General features: G+C 34.6%; 1 protein-coding gene, 1 non-coding gene and 1 pseudogene across 2 annotated transcripts; 1 reads left to right on the forward strand and 2 right to left on the reverse strand.

Moving 5' to 3' along the window:
• Positions 1-228: 228 nt before the first annotated feature.
• On the reverse strand, positions 229-2,562 carry LOC148576111 (uncharacterized; annotated as a pseudogene).
• On the forward strand, positions 1,921-2,028 carry LOC148576112 (small nucleolar RNA R71). Its single transcript, XR_015904038.1, has one exon. It is a non-coding gene; the product is annotated as a small nucleolar RNA R71 (small nucleolar RNA).
• A 13,455-nt stretch (positions 2,563-16,017) lies between the features above and the next one.
• Positions 16,018-20,096, reverse strand: LOC107628316 (uncharacterized). The gene is made up of 2 exons (XM_016331052.3): positions 17,218-20,096; positions 16,018-16,690 (listed from the first exon to the last, which is right to left on the reverse strand). Exons 1-2 carry the CDS (start codon positions 19,817-19,819, stop codon positions 16,221-16,223), a joined length of 3,072 nt encoding a protein of 1,023 aa, XP_016186538.1. The 5' UTR covers positions 19,820-20,096; the 3' UTR covers positions 16,018-16,220.
• Between the last annotated feature and the right edge of the window lie 1,816 nt (positions 20,097-21,912).

Raw genomic sequence — 21,912 nt, forward strand, 5'->3', positions numbered from 1 at the left:
GCGTTTAAACGCCAGTAAGCCCTTCCTCCAGGGTGTTCTGTTTTCAATGCTATTTTTCATTCTGTTTTCAATTTTTCATTAGTTTTTGTGACTCCACATGATCATCAACCTAATAAAACATGAAATAACAAAGAGAAAATAAAATAAAAATGATTAAATAACATTGGATTGCCTCCCAACAAGTGCTTCTTTAATGTCAATAGCTTGACAGTGAGCTCCCATGGAGCCTCACAGATAATCAAAGCAAGGTTGGAACCTCCCAATACCAAACTTAGAGTTTGATTGTGGGGGTTCAACACCAAACTTAGAGTTTGGTTGTGGCCTCCCAACACCAAACTTAGAGTTTGACTGTGGGGGCTTTGATTGACTCTGCAGTGAGAGAAGCTTTTCATGCTTCCTCTCCATGGTTACAGAAGGAGATCCTTGAATTTGAAACACAAGGTTGTCCTCATTCAGTTGAAGGACTAACTCTCCTTTGTCCACATCAATCACAGCTCTTGCTGTGGCTAGGAAGGGTCTTCCAAGGATGATGGATTCATCATCTTCCTTCCCAGTGTCTAAGATTATGAAATCAGCAGGGATGTAAAGGCCTTCAACCTTTACTAACACGTCCTCTACTTGTCCATAAACCTGTTTTATTGAGTTGTCTGCCATCTCTAATGAGATTCTGGTAGCTTGAACCTCAAAGATTCCCAGTTTCTCCATTATAGAGAGGGGCATGAGTTTTATCCCTGACCCAAGGTCACATAGAGCCTTCTCAAAGGTCATGGTGTCTATGGTACAAGGTATTAAGAACTTTCCAGGATCCTGTTTCTTCTGAGGTAATCTCAGTTGATCCAGATCACTCAGTTCATTGGTGAGCAAGGGAGGTTCATCTTTCCAAGTCTCATTACCAAATAATTTGGCATTCAGCTTCACGATAGCACCAAGGTACTTGGCAACTTGCTCTTCAGTAACATCTTCATTCTCTTCAGAAGAAGAATACTCATTAGAGCTCATGAATGGCATAAGGAGGTTCAATGAAATCTCTATGGTCTCTAGTTGAGCCTCAGGGTCCCTTGATTCCTCAGAGAGAAACTCTTTATTGATCACTGGTCGTCCCAGGAGGTCTTCCTCACTGGGATTTACGTCCTCCTCCTCTCTTGTGGGTTCGGCCATGATGGCTAAATCAATGGCCTTACACTCTCCTTTTGGATTTTCTTCTGTATTACTTAGGAGAGTACTAGGAGGGGTTTCAGTGAATCTTTTACTCAGCTGGCCCACTTGTGCTTCCAAATTTCTAATGGAAGACCTTGTTTTATTCATGAAACTCACAGTGGCCTTAGATAAATCAGAGACTAAATTTGCTAAGCTAGATGGATTCTGCTCAGAATTCTCTGTCTGTTGCTGAGTGGATGATAGAAAAGGTTTACTATTGTTAAACCTGTTTCTTCCACCATTATTAAAGCCTTGTTGAGGCTTTTGTTGATCCTTCCATGAGAGATTTGGGTGATTTCTCCATAAGGGATTATCGATGTTTCCATATGGTTCACCCATGTAATTCACCTCTACTATTGCAGGGTTCTCAGGATCATAAGCTTCTTCCTCAGAAGATGCCTCTTGAGTACTGTTGGATGCAGCTTGCATTCCATTCAGACTCTGAGAAATCATATTGACTTACTGAGTCAATATTTTATTCTGAGCCAATATGGCATTCAGAGTATCAATTTCAAGAACTCCCTTCTTCTGAGGCGTCCCATTACTCACAGGATTCCTCTCAGAAGTGTACATGAACTGGTTATTAGCAACCATGTCAATGAGTTCTTGAGCTTCTGCAGGCATTTTCTTTAGGTGAATGGATCCACCTGCAGAAGTATCCAATGACATCTTAGCTAATTCAGACAGACCATCATAGAATATATCCAGGATGGTCCATTCTGAAAGCATGTCAGAAAGACACTTTTTGGTTAGTTGCTTATATCTCTCCCAAGCTTCATAGAGGGATTCACCTTCTTTCTGTCTAAAGGTTTGAACATCCACTCTAAGCTTACTCAGCTTTTGAGGAGGAAAGAACTTGGCTAAGAAAGTCGTGACCAGCTTATCCCAAGAGTTCAGGCTATCTTTGGGTTGAGAGTCCAACCACACTCTAGTTCTGTCTCTTACAGCAAACGGGAAAAGCATAAGCCTGTAGACCTCGGGATCAACCCCATTGGTCTTAACAGTATCACAGATCTGCAAGAATTCAGTTAAGAACTGAAAAGGATCTTCAGATGGAAGTCCATGAAACTTGCAGTTCTGCTGCATCAGAGAAACTAATTGAGGTTTCAGCTCAAAGTTGTTTGCTCCAATGGCAGGGATGGAGATGCTTCTTCCATGTAAATTGGAATTAGGTGCAGTAAAGTCACCAAGTATCCTCCTTGCATTATTATTATTTTCGGCTGCCATCTCCTCTTCCTGTTCGAAAATTCCTGTAAGGTTGTCTCTGGATTGTTGTATTTTAGCTTCTCTTAGTTTCCTTTTCAGAGTCCTTTCAGGTTCAGGATCTGCTTCAACTAGAATATTCTTGTCCTTGCTCCTGCTCATATGACAAAGAAGGGAATAACAAAGAAAATATGGAATCCTCTATGTCACAGTATAGAGATTCCTTTGTGTGAGTAGAAGAAGAAAAGAATGTAATGTAAAGAAGAGAAGAGAAAAAAACTCGAACACAGAGAGGGAGGTGGTGTTCGAATTTTTTGGGTGAAAGAGAAGTGTTAGTAGATGAATAAATAAATAGAAGGAGATGAGAGAGAGGGAAATTCGAAATTTAATTAAAATAAAAATTAAAATTTGAAAGTTAGATTTCGAAAATTAAAGTTGAAATTAAATTAAAATTAAAACAATTAGTTAATTAAAAAGGAAATTTGAAAAAGGAGAGAGGGAATTTTCGAAAATAAGAGAGAGGATTAGTTAGGTAGTTTTGAAAAAGATATGATTGAAACAAAAAGATAAGATTGATTGAAAAAGTTTTGAAATTTGTTTTTGAAAAAGATATGATTGAAATTTAAAAAGATATGATTGAAACAAAAAGATATGATTTGAAAATCAATTTTAAAAAGATAAGAAGTTAGAAAAGATTTTGAAATTAATTTTGAAAAAGATATGATTGAAACTTTAATTTGAAAAAGATTTGAAAATAAAATTTAAAAGATTTGATTTTAAAAACTAAAGTTGATTACTTGACTAACAAGAAACTAAAAAGATATGATTCTAGAGTTTAAAGATTGAACCTTTCTTAATAAGCAAGTAACAACTTGAAATTTTTCAATCAATCATTTTAAATGTTAGTAAAGATTTTGAAAATTAAGAAATAAAATAAGAAAAAGATTTTGAAAATCAAATTTAAAAAGTTTTCGAAGATATGAAGGTAAAATGAAAAAGATTTGATTTTTGAAAAAGATTTTGAAAAGATAAGATTTTTAAATTGAAAATTTGATTTGATTCATAAGAAACAATTAAATTTAAAAACTTTTTGACTAAATCAAATCATATTTTCGAAAATTTTGAGTAAAATAAGGAAAATATATTTTTTTATTTTTAAATTTTTAATAATGAGAGAGAAAACACAAAATTGACTCAATGCATGAAAATTTTGGATCAAAACATGTGATGCATGCAAGAACACTATGAATGTCAAGATGAACACCAAGAACACTTTGAAGATCAAGATGAACATCAAGATTTATTTTTGAAAATTTTTTAAGAAAAGAAAAACATGCAAGACACCAAACTTAGAAATTTTCAATAATTAGTCACTAACAAATTAAAAATGCATATGAAAAACAAGAAAAGACACAAAACAAGAAAATATGAAGATCAAACAAGAAGACTGGCTGGGAACAACTTGAAGATCATGAAGAACATATGATGAATTTTCGAAAATTCTTGAGAAAAAAGAAACACATGCAAGACACCAAAATTAAAAATTGACTCTAGACTCAAACAAGAAACATCAAAAATATTTTTGATTTTATGATTTTGTAAATTTTTTTTTTGTATATTTTTTTTTTGAAAATTAATTCGGAAAAACGAAAAAGAAGAAATTATTTTTTTGAATTTTTTCGAAAATAAGAATAATAAAATCAAAAAGGTTAAAATTAAAATAAAGTTACCTAATCTGAGCAACAAGATGAACCGTTAGTTGTCCAAACTCGAACAATCCCCGGCAACGACGCCAAAAACTTGGTGTGCAAAATCGTGATCATTCCATTCCTTGGTAACGGCGCTAAAATCTCAATACCCACGTTCATGATCTTCTATCTGTTTCACAACTTCGTACAACTAACCAGCAAGTGCACTGGGTCGTCCGAGTAATAAACCTTACGTGAGTAAGGGTCGATCCCACGGAGATTGTCGGCTTGAAGCAAGCTATGGTCACCTTGTAAATCTCAGTCAGGCGGATTAAATTGTATTAAGAAATTATAGTGGATGAAAATAAATAAAATATAAAATAGGATAGTGGTACTTATGTAATTCATTGGTGAGAATTTCAGATAAGCATATAGAGATGCTTTCGTTCCTCTGATCTCTGCTTTCCTGCTGTCTTCATCCAATCAATCCTACTCCTTTCCATGGCAAGCTTTATGTAGGGCATCACCATTGTCAATGGCTACATCCCATCCTCCTGTGAAAATGGTCCAATGCGCTGTCACTGCATGGCTAATCATCTGTCGGTTCTCGAGCATACTGGAATAGGATTTACTATCCTTTTGCGTCTGTCACTACGCCCAACACTCGCGAGTTTGAAGCTCGTCACAGCCATCCCTTCCCAGATCCTACTCGGAATACCACAGACAAGGTTTAGACTTTCCAGATCTCAGGAATGGCCATCCATGGGTTCTAACTTATACCACGAAGACTCTAATAACTCAGACTCGGTCCCCTGTATTAGATATCCAAGAGATATCCATTCAATCTAAGGTAGAACGAAAGTGGTTGTCAGGCACGCGTTCATAAGTTGAGAATGATGATGACTGTCACGATCATCACATCCATCATATTGAAGTGCGAATGAATATCTTAGAAGCGGAATAAGTTGAATTGAATAGAAAAATAGTAGTACTTTGCATTAATCTTTGAGGAACAGCAGAGCTCCACACCTTAATCTATGGTGTGTAGAAACTCTACCGTTGAAAATACATAAGTGATGAAGGTCCAGGCATGGCCGAGAGGCCAGCCCCCAAACGTGATCTAAAGATGAAACTAAAGATGAAAATACAATAGTAAAAAGTCCTATTTATACTAGACTAGCTACTAGGGTTTACAGAAGTAAGTAATTGATGTAGAAATCCACTTCCGGGGCCCACTTGGTGTGTGCTTGGGCTGAGCTTGAAGTTTACACGTGGAGAGGTCATTCTTGGAGTTGAACACCAGTTTGTAACGTGTTTCTGGCGTTGAACTCCACTTTGCAACTTGTTTCTGGCGCTGAACACCAGACTGCAACATGGAACTGGCGTTCAATGCCAGTTTGCATCATCTAAACTTAGGAAAAGTATGAACTATTATATATTTCTGGAAAGTCCTGGATGTCTACTTTCCAACGCAATTAAAAGCGCGCCATTTGGAGTTCTGTAGCTCCAGAAAATCCACTTTGAATGCAGGGAGGTCAGAATCCAACAACATCTGCAGTCCTTCTTCAACCTTTGAATCTGATTTTTGGTCAGGTCCCTCAATTTCAGCCAGAAACTACCTGAAATCACAGAAAAACACACAAACTCATAGTAAAGTCCAGAAATGTTATTTTTAATTAAAAACTAATAAAAATATAATAAAAACTAACTAAATCATACTGAAAACTATGTAAAAACAATGCCAAAAAGCGTATAAATTATCCGCTTATCATCCTTCTGTTGGACCTTGATAAATCCCAGGAAAGAGTGAAGCAGTCAGAAGTCACTTTTGCTATAGATGAGGTCTTAAAAAAGAAAGTTGAAGAAAGTTATACCAAGATTTTTGGGAAGAAGCTTGACTTGATAGATAAAGTCACCAAGTGAAAGGAAAAATATGCAAATCTGGAGGAGGTTGTGGCTCAGATAATGGATGAGTTGGCTGGAAACTTAAAGGCTCAGTTTTAAGTCATAGCTCCCGAGGTAGACCTCTCCCCTATCTATCCTGACATGGTTGTGATTAATGGAAAGATTTTTTCTGCCTCCGATGAGGAAGACACTCTGATGCTTGACCTTAAGACTTCGAGAGCTTCTTAGAGCTTTGCTACTCAGATGGAAGATGAGCCTCTCGCTTCTCCGACTAATCCTGAAACTTTCCCGACCTCCTCTACGCAGCTCGAAGATACCTCCAAAACATCTAGTGAGCAGATCCCCTCTCCTTAGTTTAATGATCTTTGATGGCCCGTTATGTGGGTCTTATTGGAACACTTTAATTTGTAATAGTTGTAATTTTGAATACTTTATTTTGCTTTGTGGTTCTCTTAAAAACTTTTTCCGCAATTTTGTTCTGTGGTAGTTTCTAATGGATTTTTTTGTCATTTTGTTTGGGCTAGTTTAGTTACTTTAGTTTTTGTAACTTCGAAAACTTTGAAATGCATCGTCTGATGTTGATATTTAGTTGAATTGTTCCTTTGAAACCAAATTTCTAAGTGCTGGACGATGTCGTTTAGTGCATATCAGACATTCTTTTGAACCTTTCTTTCGAAGTCGGATTTATGTATTTCCCTTAATTTCGCTTTGACTTTAAGTAGTCACTTTTAACAAGTTACTTTTGTGATTAGTTTTAAGCTCACCTCTTTTGTTTTTAAGCTTTAACGAAGTCAATCCATGATCTGCTTATTGCCACTTCTTACATTAATTTAGACCTCGTCGTTTTATCTTGTTGACCACTTAGGTCGAACAATAATTTTTGCAATTTTTTGAGTTTAAATTAGTGCATTTTAATGGGAAAATTTAATGAAGAAATGAACTGTCACTGAAAAATAATTTACATGAGTTTTCTTGCTACTAAGTTTTTCTTTCATGAACCCTTAGCCCTTGCTATGGTGTCTCATTAAAACCCCTTCAGAAAAACCCTTCTCAGAAAAAACCATGAGGTTGGGAAAAAGTGTACACCAGGGAACAAGGTGCACTTTCTAACTGTAGTACCTTTTCAAGTTACATGTATGTCACGACCCTGGGAGCTCGTTTTCCTTCAAGTCAGACACTTTGTAGTAATCCTTTCCTAAGATTTTGATGATCTTGTAAGGTCCTTTTCAGTTTGCAGCCAACTTTTCTTTGCCCGACTTTTGTGCTCCAATGTCATTTCGAATTAGTATAAGGTCGTTCGTGGTGAAACTTCTTTTGATGACTTTTTTATTATACCTTAGGGACATTCTTTTCTTCAACGCTTCTTCGTTTATCCGAGCTTGTTCTCAGACTTTTGGGAGGAGATCAAGTTCTTCCTTGAGCTCAAACATTTCCTACTTCATCATAGAATATAATTCTTAGAGATTCTTCATTGATTCTATAGGTATCATGGCTTCTATGCCATAAGGAAGTCAGAGAGGAGATTCTCCAGTTTTTAAGTGTGGGGTTGTTCGATATGCTCATAAGACTTGAGGGAGCTCATCAGCCCATGCTCCCTTTGCGTCTTGTAGTCGGTGCTTCAACCCGGCCAACACGACTTGTTTGCAGCTTCTGCTTGTCCCTTAGCTTGGGGGTATTCTACCGACGTGAACATGTGCTTAATTTTGAGGCTTTCCACCAAGCTTCTGAATGCTGAATCAATAAATTAAGTTCTATAGTCCGTGGTGATGGAGTGTGGGACTTCAAACCGGGTGACAATATTTTTGTAGTGAAACTTTTGACTTTTTGAGGCTGTGATAGTTGCTAGAAGTTCTGCCTCGATCCACTTAGTTAAATAATCAATACCTACTATAAGGTACTTTACCTGTCCTGATGCCTGTGGGAATGGACCGAGGAGGTCTAAATCCCATTTTGAAAATGGCTAAGGTGAGGTGATCCTAATGAGCTCTTGTAGGGGTGCCACATAGAAGTTAGCATATTTTTGGCAACTATCATGTGGATGTGCCTATCAGGGTTTGGATGGCCGATCTCGTTGACCCCTATCTTCATCACTCCTCTTCCTTTTTTCTGGATCATCTGATCTTTCTACGAGATATCTTTCTAACCGACCTTCTCTGGCCATTTTTTCTCTCACATTTTTCAACTCATAGCAATCATTATTGAAATTCCATATAGTTTGTGATACTCACAGTATTCTGTCCGACTTCCAGCTTTCTTGTTCTCGATGGGATGAGTGGGTGGAAGTTTTTCAGTGTGGCAAATCTCTTTGTAGATGTCGACAAGAGAAACTCGGAGCAGGGTGTAATTATGGTATCTTCTAGGCTTGTCCAAGTTGTATTCATCCTTTTTCTTTGCTTCTTTATCTTTATCCAAAGCTTGGTAAGGAGGATTTTATCTTGGAGTTGGTTCTCTAATTCGAGAATTTTCCTCCATGTTGATGTACTTTTCTGCCCGTTCTTGTACTTTGTACAAATAGGTCGGATGTCGCTTTGATATGGATTGAGAAAATGACCCTTCTCTGAGGTCATTAACTAATCCCATTATTACTACTTCTGGAGGTAAATTTTGAATTTTCAAGCAAGTTTTGTTGAATCTTTCCATATAAGCTCGGAGAGTTTCTCCGACTTCTTGTTTAACTTCTAAGAGACTTGGAGCATGATTGACTTTGTCCTTCTGAATTGAGAATATGGTGAGGAACTTCCTTGCCAGATTGTCAAAATAGGTTACTGACCTAGATGGTAAGCTATCAAATTATCGCCACTTTGGTTAATGTCATCGGGAAAGCCTTGCAACGGGTCACATTGGACACGTCGGCCAGGTACATCCAACTTTTGAAGTTACTGAGGTGGTGTCTTAGGTCGGTCGTTCTGTCATAGAGGTCCGTGTCGGGGCTTTTAAAATTCCTGGGGACCCTAGCCCTCATGATTTCTTACATGAATATATCTTCTCCTCCAAAAGGGCTTTCCTCCCGATCCGCACAGTTGCTTCGACTTCGAAGGTCGGCCTCTAGTTTCGAGAGCTTTTCTTCTAGTTCTCTTCATCAACGTACCTCCTTTCGCAAATCTCTTTCAGCTTCTCTTTGTCGTTTGATCTTCTGTTCAAGTTGCTCTAATTGGCCATGGTGCCTGTGTATGAGTCCCATGATCTCGGTTAGATGCGGGGGCTCTTCATTTTTCTGGTGGATGTATTTCTAAATTGATTCTCCTAGGTGGAGTGTTTTTTGATGTTCCATCCCCGATAAAACCACTCGCTCTATCATGCTCTAGAGGTATGATGAGTGCTCGATCATTGTTATGAGGTTCTGGTTCTAACTTAGATTACCGTGTGACCTTCTTCGAATTGATTGTCTATCGTGACTGAGTGTAGATTACCCAACTCCTCGACAACGATGCCAATGTTTTGAGAGTTACCTGAAACTGGGTTGCTTTTAGGCCTGAATGTGAGGTCCAAACTCCTGTTGAGACAGTGTCCGACTTCCTCTAGTATCGAGGTGCTGCCATCCGAGTTCCTCGTGAGGTGGTGGGGATGGTACTTGCAAAGGACTCCGATGCTTAAGTTAGCAAGGGTGTAAGCAGGTTTTAGTAGATTGGATTCTGAATATACCTGAGGTTGTTAGTGTATTTATAGTTGAAACAATAGCCACCTTTTTTAGCGTAGTTCTACCTTTGATGGTGGATGGTCGTTTTCTTTATCTTGAGAAGTTGTTGAGATCTCCCTTTTAGATAAAAAGAAGAGGTAGTAGGCAATATCTTAGAAGTTAGTTACTTATTCAAATAAGCAGAACTGGTTTTCTTATCGTCAAATCCGACCTCTTTAAGGTCGGGTAGATGCAGTGCAGGTCATGTTAGTTTTCTTAATTGAGCTTTATCTATTTTGAGTCTGACTTTATTTTTTGGCCAAAATATGAACAAATCCAAATTAAAAAGTTTTACTTTATTTATGCTCTATTTGGTAATAATAAAAAATTATTTCATTGTTAACAAAATAGAAATTACTTTGTTGCTATCTATAAATTGAGGATAATAATTTACTCTTTATTATGCATTATTGTATGATAAAATTAAGTATATATGCATTTAACACCAAAAATAGATCCATTTGCATAGTTACTTGAATTTAAAATATCTTGTTTGAATTAAATTCTGAAAAATAAATTTTAAGAAATAGTTTAGTAATATTAAAGTATATTTAATGCATGTTTTGAAATCTTATTTTTATCTAAACATTAACTAGGTGTTAAATTGGTTAAACATAATTATTTTGTGTATGAAAAGTATATAGAATTAACCGACTATACTATAATGTAATGTAGAGGATAAATTATCCTATAGTTTTAAGAGAGTATCATCAAAGCAATTACCTAAAACTATAAATACAAAAAAAAAAAAATTCTAATATCGAGTAATATTTCAAATAATTTTTTAATTAAAATATTTTTAGTAAAAAACTTTTATTTTTAAGAAATTTTAATTACTAAATTAGTTTTTAAAATTTTATTTCATTAAAAAATCTGATATGAAAATTTTAAAATAAATAATGCTACATATTCAAGTATTTTTATAAATTTAGTCCAACTAAATTAAATAATAAGACTTGAAGTAATATTAGTTATAACTAATTTTTGTTGATGTTAGACCAATTTAATTGGAGTTAGTTAATAAAAGAATTTAAATGCGTAATATTATTCTTTTAAAATATGCATTTTTTTTAAATAATAATAAGAAATGATTTGATTACATATATACTCTTAAATAAGAGAATTTAACATAAAAATTTTAATTTATCTACCAAATAAAAATTAAAAATTAATTTATTGATTAAAATTCGTATCAATTTCAACTATGATCCAACGAAAATCTTGATTCTTGAAACCTGATTTGGATATTACGTACTTTCTCATATCAGACAAGCAAGGATAGGTACAGGATTCATATTATTATTATTATTATTATTGAAGAACACAGTAGGTCCAAACATATATATAGAAAACTTTTAATTTGGACCACTGATCTTTGTTTTGAACTTTTGATAGATATTCGGGTAAAGTTGTTTGTCAGCTATATGGTTATCTTTAATGTCTTGATCTTTTTTACCCTTTGGATTTGACTCTTTGTTTTTTACCTTAGCCACACCGAGGATCATTCATTATTTTTGGCCTTCAAATACGTTGCACTCGTAATTATAGTTTCAAATTACGAAGGATTTTTGTCCTATGTATGTGGTGTGTTTAGTGCATCAGAGGTACCTGAGTTGAATTCCATGTTTCCAATTTTCAATTACCAAATCATAATGCAATAATGCATTTATTATTATTATTATTATTATTATTATTATTATTATTCGAGAACCATTATATTTTGGAAGCCACTTAAATAAAGATGTTAAAAACGTCTTTTTTTAAAGATATTTTTTAAAAATTAAAATTTAACACATAAAATAAATTAAATTGTATTATTTTTATTAAAATTAGATCGGACAAATCAATTTAACAAAAAAATTAATAAATTAAATTTTGAGCTGGTATAAATTAATATTTTTTATAAAAAATTACTACAATATTCCTATTATAAAACACAACTAAAATATCCCTATTATATATATTCATTTTGAAAACTTTAAATTCTAACCCTATAACAATAGAGAAAAAAATGGCTAGAATTTAGAATTCTCAAAATTAATATATATAATAAGAATATTTTAGTCATTTTATATAATAAAAATATTGTAGTCATTATTTATAAAAAATAATATTAATTTAGATAAATTTAAAATTTAATTCACTATTTTTTGATTAAATTAATTTGTCTGACCTAATTTTAACAAAAATAATATAATTTAAGTGATTATATATATTAAATTTTAATTATTAAAAAATATCTTTAAAAAAAATATTTTCTACATCTTTATAAAAGCATCCCTTACATTTTATAGGAGCATCCCTTACATTTTTTAGCAGTTTACTTTTGCAGCAGCTACTTCGGATATTGTTCATTAAAGATTTGTTTCTTCTAATATTTTAATATTGCAGATTACATTGCTCTTTCAGGCTTTCACTAATACTATATAAAGGTAACAGTTATTAAAATATTATCTACTCATATCATCTTCAGAAAATGATACTTTTACAACCCATATAAAAATGTCTACATTAGTCAAATTTTAAATAGTAATAATTTGTAATTTATGGTTTAGAATTTTAATTTTAGAAAGGGGTAATTTTTATTCTTTTAAGAAAAAAATTGACAGAAAAATATTAAGACTCGTTTTTGTTGCTTTTAATGGTTTTTTTTTTCTTTTTCTTTTTTTTTTTTTACAATATTCTCCAATAATTTTGAGTACATAGTTAAAATTAGTACCCAGTCTTAACATAACACCTGTAATTCCTTATCAGCCAAAGTCTTACTTTCAAAGTGGGTTTCATTCATGTGTAACACAAAACTTACAAGATAGACTGTTGTTGTTTGCAAATAAGAATTAAAATTTTCTGTTGACGCCACTAAAGTTCAAATTAAAAGCTAGATCTAATTAATAGAACTCCATCATCATAACATATACGCACTCAGTTTGTCTAGCTTGCATTGCTAATGGCCCATTTTTGTCCCACCCCGTTTGCACATCAACACAACCTATCATTATTGTGCTCCTAGCAAGCAAAATCAATGTGTCTGCAACTCTGCATGCATTGAAATGTATATCGTCGTTTTTTGGTTTAATAATAAAATGCATTCTATATTTTAGGAAAAAAATTATTATTTTTATTCATAAAAAGTTAAAAATATTAACAAATTTATCTAAAAAAAATTAAGATTCGGATACTCTACTTATCATACAAGACTATTTTTGTCGATATAAAATTAATTTTGTTCATCCATAATTAAATTTATCAGCATGCCAAAAAGGATAATTTACTTTCACAAAAATAATACTATTAAATGACACAAGTTCTAGTAGTGTATGTCATATCGTATGTTTACATATAATGAAAATATATTGTGTATGTACAGGGTGTTTTAACGTCGTATTATGGAATTACATTTACTAGACAGAACATGCATATAATAACTCACCTAAATTTGGTAGATGTCCTACTTAAAATAGTAAACAGTGTGTGAATTAATACAATAATGTCTAATATATAATCAATGAACTTAGTAGTGATGTTAATATGCTATATATGAATATAAGTACATACATAACTATGCGTTTGGTTCTCTATTAACTAGTGTGTACAACTCTTTTTAATTTTTCATTATTTATCCCCGCATTATTTTTCCACTGCCATATAAGGTCTTCACGAACCCTATTTGAAGAAAAAATATTGGTTTTTTTTAAATAGAATTATATAGTATAATTACATATGGATAAATTTTGCAAGTAAAAGTTAACACGCAGAATAAATGTTGAATAAGTCTCAATATTCTGACAACATACAAAGTACGTGTTGGACATGTATCAACATTTTGGTCAATACGTAAGATATGTATTGAACACGTTTTCTATACATTTACAATACTGTAATACACTTAAATGTCAATATTCATCAACTAAAATATCTTCATCATCTTTATATTAAAAATAATTTTTGACCAATTTATCTATTTTTATTTTTTATTTTATTTCGGGTTATTATTAATATTAATATATAATTATGGAATTGATAGTCACATAGTGAAACTACTCCAACCAAACAGTCAGTGGAGATTTTCCCTTTAGGCAATGGCATAAGGCAAGTTGGACCCAATATTATTGAATTGAATTCCAAATACGTCCTTTTCTCTTTTCTCTAGTAGTTAACAAGTTATTATGACGCGCCAACCTCATCAGTCATCATACATTATCATTAGTAACAAACAGGATCCCGCTAGGGAGACAATGGACTATTTGTACAATATGTACAATAGGCTATTGAGTTACAAAATGAACATCTCCCATACTATCACTATCTAGAATAACCATCCGAATACTAGCGATAATAAACATCTTCCCAAAAAAACTTAAACTAATTTTGGAGTTCACCAAAACTCAAATTCTTGACCTTTCGGACCTCACGCTTTAATACCATGCATAATACCACTCATCCTAAAAGCTTCAACTGATGAGAGAAGGTAACACTAATAATTATATCTCTAATACTCTCTAAACTTCCATTGTACACATTGTATAAATATTCTATTGGCTCTTCATACTTTCCCTAACAAATAACACTAACACACACACCGTGACTCACTTCGAACTCAACCAATATTGGATCCTTCTCACCTTTGGGTAGTTTGCTAGGCCATACCCATGCCAAAGGGTATGGACAATTGGACATGGAAGATGAATGAATAATCTCCCTCCTAAAATAGTACGAGAATGCCAACAACCACTTTGTACAACAATCTCATTTGGTTCTTTAACAAACTAATGCTTGTTTGTTGCGTGTACCACGTGAACACACCTTATAATATACATCAAGCTAAGCACTTTCTAAAAGCTACTCCCAAGTAAACTTTCCATGTGGATTTCTTTGGTAGGATTAGGGTGTTGAGAATGAATTTCCCAAAAATTAAACATTGTCACACACATTACTTTTTTCTTTATTGTAAAAATATACATCAATAATAGAAGAATGCTAGAAGTTCATCAAAATTTATTGTTTTTAGCCATTAATTAACCATCAATATTTAAAAATATAAGATAAAGTATGTTGTTGGATTACCAAACTAATGGAACTAGATTAAAGAATTTGAGTTGATAACTAAATAATGACAAAAAATAATAAATTTTTATAATCTCTAGCATTTTTCATATTTTTAAATATTTAAGTTTTGTAACATGTAATACCACTATTATAATTTATTAGTGGACTAATAGACACCAAACGCGTCTGTTAATCTATTTTTTATAAGTTAAATAAAAAATAATAATAAATTTGATATTAGCTAGAATGATAAGTTATACTAAAACCAAAAGATTATGAGTTTAACTATTGAAAATAACAACTTTTTTTAATAAATTGTAGATGGTAAAAGGTGTTTTAGGGGGAAAAAATTGTGCATCAATCCCCTTTCAATCTATATTATATATATAAAAGATAAAAGATAGATAGATAGATAATAGAAGAAGACTATATATAATAGATAGAAGATATATAAATTTTAATCTTGAACCATTTGAAATAGTCTGGAGGTCAAAAATTTAGATAATAATAAAGTTCTAACTTCAAATATTATTTTTCTTAAAATAATAAAGTGAATAAAATATAAAAATTTTATTAACAATTGTTTTAAAATATTTATTAAGTAGAAAAATGTTTAAAAAATTATAGAAAAAATATATTTATTTAACATTTACTTCAAAATCTTGGCAAAAACCCAGAATTACACGTAATATTATTAACTCTTTATTTTTTATTTTTTATTTTATTTATTTATGAAGAACTAATGTTAATTGATCTCTTATATAGGAGTAAACTCTAGCCAAAAAAAAGTGTAGAGAAGATGACTAGTAAAAAATATTTGTATATTATCACCTAACTTTCGAAAAATGAGAATAATTTTTATCTTTAGGATTATCCTATATGAATCTCTGAATTAATCTTAAAGTTTCATCCCTTTCGCTTTGCTTTTCTTTTCAGTTATCTACCCAACATAAAAGTATAAAACAGCAATGGTCATCCTTTTAAACAACAAAGTCTGCCAATGAGTTACTTTTATTATGTTTTAGCATATAATTCAATGAATTATAGTTGGTGCTCATGAAAGTGAATATGTTCACTCACGGTTCACTAACAGTGTTATAAACCATAGATGATACATAAAGCCATTTTTAGGTTAAAAGAGAAGGAAAGTAGTTAACACCGTTTGTTGAGTTTGTGTGTCCCTTTCACTATAACCTGTCATTGGTATCCTGAAATAACAAGACTTCCCCATGATGTTTACGCTGCTCCCTGGTGCAGAATCAGCACAGCAATAAGCCATGAGAGGGAAAAAAAAAGTTTCAGTGATACAGAAAGAAGAAAAGGACTTCATATAAGAAGAAAGAGATACTCCCACCAATCCTACTATACAGGTTACAAAAACCATTAAAGAGAAAAGATAGTAGAAAAGTAATATCCAACCCAACCATCAACTTATAAAGTTAGAAAGAAAACCCCACACGTCGAAAGGAAATTAATATAGATATGAAACATTCTTAAAATGCAGATTAGATGCTAAGAAGATCTGGTGGCGGTGACTTCGGAGGGTTTTGATTATCTTTAGTATGCTCTTTCGATGATGTGGCCATTGGAGACTCTAAGCTGTTTGATGATGACAATGATGAGGACTCGGTGATTGTCGAATCTCCCTGCTTAGATCCCGGTGGCTTTGGAAGCTCGGTGAGAATTTGAACCACTTCGCGCATGGTTGGTCGCTCTACAGCTTGTTCTTCGACACACAGCATGGCGACATAGAAAACGTGCATCACCTCATGGAGGGGAACTGAGGGAAGCCTAGGATCAAGAACCTTAAGCACTCCTTCCTTGTTTGAGTCTGTCATTTTCCTCACCCATTGCACAATGTCCACGCCGTCACCGAACTCACCAACCGGTTTCCTTCCGGTTACAAGCTCCAAAAGAACAACGCCAAAGCTGTACACATCGCTCTTCTCATCGACTTTCAAAGTGTAGGCATACTCTGTAACAATAAAAATCTCAACTTCAATAAATAACCATGAAACAATGTCAATATATGAGAAAGTAAACAACAGAAAATTAATAAACCGTTTTATTATTATGCCGTGTCAGTCACCATCCGTTTCCAACTGTGAACATGTATGATCTATAACTACATGACTAATTTAATTTAATTTAATCATTAGCTTGAGTACTATGGTCAAGAAGCAAGCAATAAAGTTACCTACCATTTTTCTTTAGTAGTAAATTGGTAATAGTTTAGAAGCAAACTGTAGTTATGCGGACAAATCAATCAAGAGGTCATCAGTGTTCGGTAGAAAAACAGAAGTCAAAATAGATCACAACATTAGCATCTTAGCAATATTAATTAATTAATTACTCAACAGTTATAGAGCAATACCCATGATGATTGTTGAGTCAAAATTGAATAGACAAACTCGAGAAAACATGATTGGGAAAACGAAATTAGTCACAGAAATTCAAATTCAACAAACTCAGAATTAGCTAAAGTTTTCTTCAACACAATACCTGGAGCTATGTATCCATATGAACCGGCAATAGCCGACATGCATTCAGATGTTCCAGAATCTTGGAGGAACTTGGCTAGCCCAAAATCAGCAACATGGGCTTCAAAGCTGGAATCAAGAAGGATATTGTTCGACTTGACATCGCGGTGCACAATAAGCGGCGAACAATCATGATGCAAGTAACAAAGCCCCTTTGCAGCCTCCACAGCAATCTTGTACCTTGTGTCCCAATGCAAGTGACCCCCTTTCTTCCCATGAAGAACCTCACCCAAGCTTCCATTAGGCATGTACTCATACACAAGAAGATTCGTCTCGTGGTTCGAACAGAACCCCAACAACCTAACAATGTGCCTGTGTCGAATCCTCCCTAAAGTTTGAATCTCAGCATTGAAACCATGATCATGGGATGATCCTCTACTCATAGCCGGTAACCTCTTTACAGCAACTTGATCCCCATTCGCCATGGCCCCTTTGTACACAATTCCAGCACCTCCTTTTCCTATGATGTTATCCTCCTTCAAGCAATTCAGAACATCGTCCACAGTGAAGTCCAATCGCTGGAACGCCGTGAGCTTCCAGGCGCGCGCCTCGCTCGCCTTCTTCAGGGACCGCGCCTTGAAGATTGCCGCCACAGCGAACAAGATAGAGCAAACAAGAAGCCCAATAACCAGCAATAGCTTCAAGGAAGAAGAGAGTGGACCCTTAACATGAGGCTGACGAGGGCCATTGACAACACCGTCTTTGCAAGGACCTAAATAAGGGCCACAGAGTTCGGGGTTCCCCAAGAAAGAGGTATAGTTGAAGTAACTGAATTGGCCAGTGCCAGGAACCAAACCAGAGAGATTGTTGTAAGAAAAATCCACCGATGTTAAACTCTGCATGGAAGCAATAGAACCCGGAATTGGACCAACCAAGTGGTTCCTTGAAAGGTTCAAATAGTTCAGTATCCGCATTCCAGTGATCTCATTTGGAACCTCGCCGGAGAGTTCGTTGCGGCTGAGATCAACGAATGTCAACAACTTGCACTGGCTGATCTCCGGAGCAACAGGACCAGAGAACTTATTATTGCTGAAATCCATCTTGGAGAGCTGCTGTAGCCTGCCAATCTCCGGCGGGATCCGGCCCGAGAACCGGTTCCCGTCAAGTAGAAGCTTCTGCATGCCGGAGAAGTTCCCAATGGACGGAGGTAACGGCCCTGAAAGCTTGTTATTGGAAAGACTAATTTGCCCCAAGTTCGGTGCAACGGAACCAGAAACAGGAAACTCTCCGGTCAGAAGATTATCCTGAAGTTCAACCTGCGTCAGTTTCGGAAGCCCAAACAGACCCTTAGGGATTGAACCGTTCAAGAAATTTTCACCCATTCTCACCCTACTCAGAGACTCACACTTTCCGAGTGAATCAGGAATTGGACCAAAGAGGAAGTTACCGAGAGTTATCAGTGTCTGAAGACGGTTACCGGAACACATTAACGGTGGCAAAGTTCCCGTAAGCTTGTTCGACGAGAGGTCAACGATCGTGAGCCTGCCGTTCTTCCCCAAATTCTGAGGAATGCTTCCGGTGAAGTTGTTGTCCCACAGCTGAAGCACCTCCAGCGACGGAAGCTCACCTATGAACTCCGGTATCTCACCGTGGAGCTTGTTGCGGAAGAGGTTCACGAGAGTTATGTTCTTCAGCGCCGCGAAGCTCGCGGGAATATCACCGGCGAGCATATTGTTCGATAAATCCATTGATTTTAGGCTTTTGAGGCTCCCAAGTTCCGTAGTTAGTGAACCGAAAAGCGCATTCACCTGGAGGAAGAGGGTGTCGAGCTTCTGAAGCCTCCCTATCTCCGCAGGAATCTCGCCGGAGAGTCCACAGTACGCGGCGTCGAGCCTGACAAGCTCGGACAAATTCCCGATCTCCGGCGGTATTCCGCCGTCGTAAGTGTTGTAGTACCCTACATAAAGCTCCTGGAGGGAGCTAAGGTTTCCGATCTCCGGCGGGATTTTCCCGACAAGCTCGTTACCGGAAACCGCAAGGTACTCCAGCTTCTGCCATTTGCCGTACTCCCGCGGAATTTCGCCGGAGAAGAAGTTTCCGCCGAGGTGCAAGTGGCGAAGCTCAGTCATGTCGGTGACGGCGAGGGGAAGAAGACCGGTCATATTGTTATTGTAAAGGTCAAGAACTTCAACATTGTGGAGAATGGAAAGTTCATTAGGGAAGGTTCCGTTGAAGATGTTGTTAGAGAGGTTGAGGAAGCGGAGGTTTGTGAGAGAGGAAAGAGAACTGGGAATAGGGCCGGAGAATTTGTTATCGGAGAGGGAGAGGTTGGTGAGAAAGGGGAGGAGCGAGAGGTGGTCGCCGGAGAGAGTGCCGGAGAGGGAGAGGGAAGAGAGGTTGAGGGAGGTGACGTGGCGGAGGTGGTGGTCGCAGGAGACGCCGCGCCATGTGCAGTGGTCGGAGGGAGAGGTGGGGGACCAGGAAGAGAGAGCGGAGGTGGGATCGGAGGTAATGGAGGCGGCTTTGAAGGAGAGCAAGGCACGGCGCTCGGAGATGTGGGCGGAGTGGGCCGTGAGATGGAGGCGGAGGAGGAAGAAGAGGAAGTGGAAGAGGAAGAGGCGCATGTTTGGTTTTGCTTAGCTGGCAGTGGGAGTGGAATGGAATGGAATGGAAGGCATACAAATACAAGAGAAGAAGAAGAGAGTTAGTGAGTGAGTGAGTAGAGTGAGGCGTGGGAGTGAGACCGAGACTGAGACTGAGACCGAGAGGGTTCAGTGTTCAGTGTTTGTTTGTTTGTCATCTTATCCTTCCTTCAGGAAAACGGGGGGAAAAATAAGGGATTTCATTTCTCATCGATCAATATATCATGTATTTTGTAGGTATGGCGGTGTTTCCTTTTTCGCATCTTCAGTTCCTCCTATTTACTGAACGGTAATTCTAAGAAAAAAAAAATTAAAATTTGTCTTATTTAATATTTATTAATTATTAATTAATAAATATTAAATAAAATAAATTATAATATTTTTTTGTTAATTTTTTTAATTATCAAACATTTTTATTTATCAAATTAGTGTATGTCCCGCGAGGAGATTAACAATTTACATAATAATTTTGTACACAAATTTTTATAAATTAAATTATATATAAAATTTTGAATTCATTATTAAAATATTGACTTTGAAATTAATTTGTTTTTTATTATAAATTTATGACTTATTTGATATTTATCTTTAAAGATAATCTATTTTTATTTCTAAATTATAATTTAAAGTAAAATTATTTAGTTTTGAGAATATTTATTTACTTGTTTAAATAAAATTTTAATTCTTAGTTGGTGAATTTGAAAAAAATTAAACTACAATCAATTGTATGCCTTGAATGAATGATGATACTATTTAAATTTATAGGGTTAAGGCTAATATATAGGCTCTTTTTTTTGTTATGTTTTTGGAGATTATGCACAGATATAGATGATGGGTGTGTTTTTAAATAATATAGGGACAAAGAGGTTTTTTATTTTTTCAGTATACAGATATTTAAATTTTTGAGAATTTAAAAATATATTTAAATTTTTGACTTTCTCAAAATTTAAACACATTGATCTTATTATTCATTTGAGTTTATTAGACTCAATGAAAAAATTAAACGTAACTCTCATTATACTAACCTAGCCAATACGAATGTTCAAGTGGAAGAGTTTTTAAAATGTGACAAATTAGATTCAAGGATCGATGTGTCCAAATTTTAAAGAAGTTAAAAATTTAAATGTATTTTCAAATACTCAAAAACTTAATTGTCTACAAACCAAAAAGTCATAAATTAATTTGTCATTTCAATATTTTTTTTAATTTGAAAATATAAATCGGAGGCAGGGTTTTTGAGAGGTATGAAAAATCGAAGCTCTGATTTGTGGAGTGACAGTCGAATTCGGAGAGTTCTAAATCAGAGCCTCCGATTTAATTTTTTTCTTTTTTTTAAGGTTGAAAAATCGGTGGGTCAGTTTTGAGGTTTTAAAAAATAAAAAAAAAATTAAGAAGCTCAATACTAACCTTTTAATTTGTGGCCTCTCTAAATCGGATGGTTCAATTTGTTCTTAACCGTTTTACAAATTTCACACTTCAGAATAACACACCATGAACCTATAACAACGTATGACACCAATATTTTCCTAATATATATCCCCTCTACCTGCTTTGTATATATAATTACAGAAATATTTGGTAACTAAAATAAATTAGTCAAAAACAGTCAAAATATATTTTATTTAGTATATATTAATAGTTGTAATAATTAATGAATGTTAAATAAGATAAGTTCTGACTTTTTTTTTTGTCTTTCTAGTATTACCGATATAAATATGAACTTTGCCGAAAAACTAACTTGAGGGTAATTAATTATAGCCAACTCATTGAAAAACAAGCTACTTACATAAAAAAATAAATAAATAAATAAAACAACTCCCCACTATCCTATATTTTTAAATTTCAAAATTAAAAATAAGCTACTTAATTGAGTTGGTTTATGCTATAATTGATTTTCTAGAATTTTTTTATAAATATAAGATAACTTCTAGCCAACTCTCTCACAAATAGAAGATTGGATATCCACTTGTTCAATTATTAGTAGAAGAATTAATTTGTATCATTATAATTAATGCTAATTATCTCTTTAACTCTAGTTAATTAAACCAAATTACAAAAGCATGATAAACCCAGTA

The sequence above is a fragment of the Arachis ipaensis genome, chromosome B1 (genome assembly GCF_059453495.1).
Source record: "Arachis ipaensis isolate K30076 ecotype BB chromosome B1, ASM5945349v1, whole genome shotgun sequence".
NCBI lineage: Eukaryota > Viridiplantae > Streptophyta > Magnoliopsida > Fabales > Fabaceae > Arachis > Arachis ipaensis.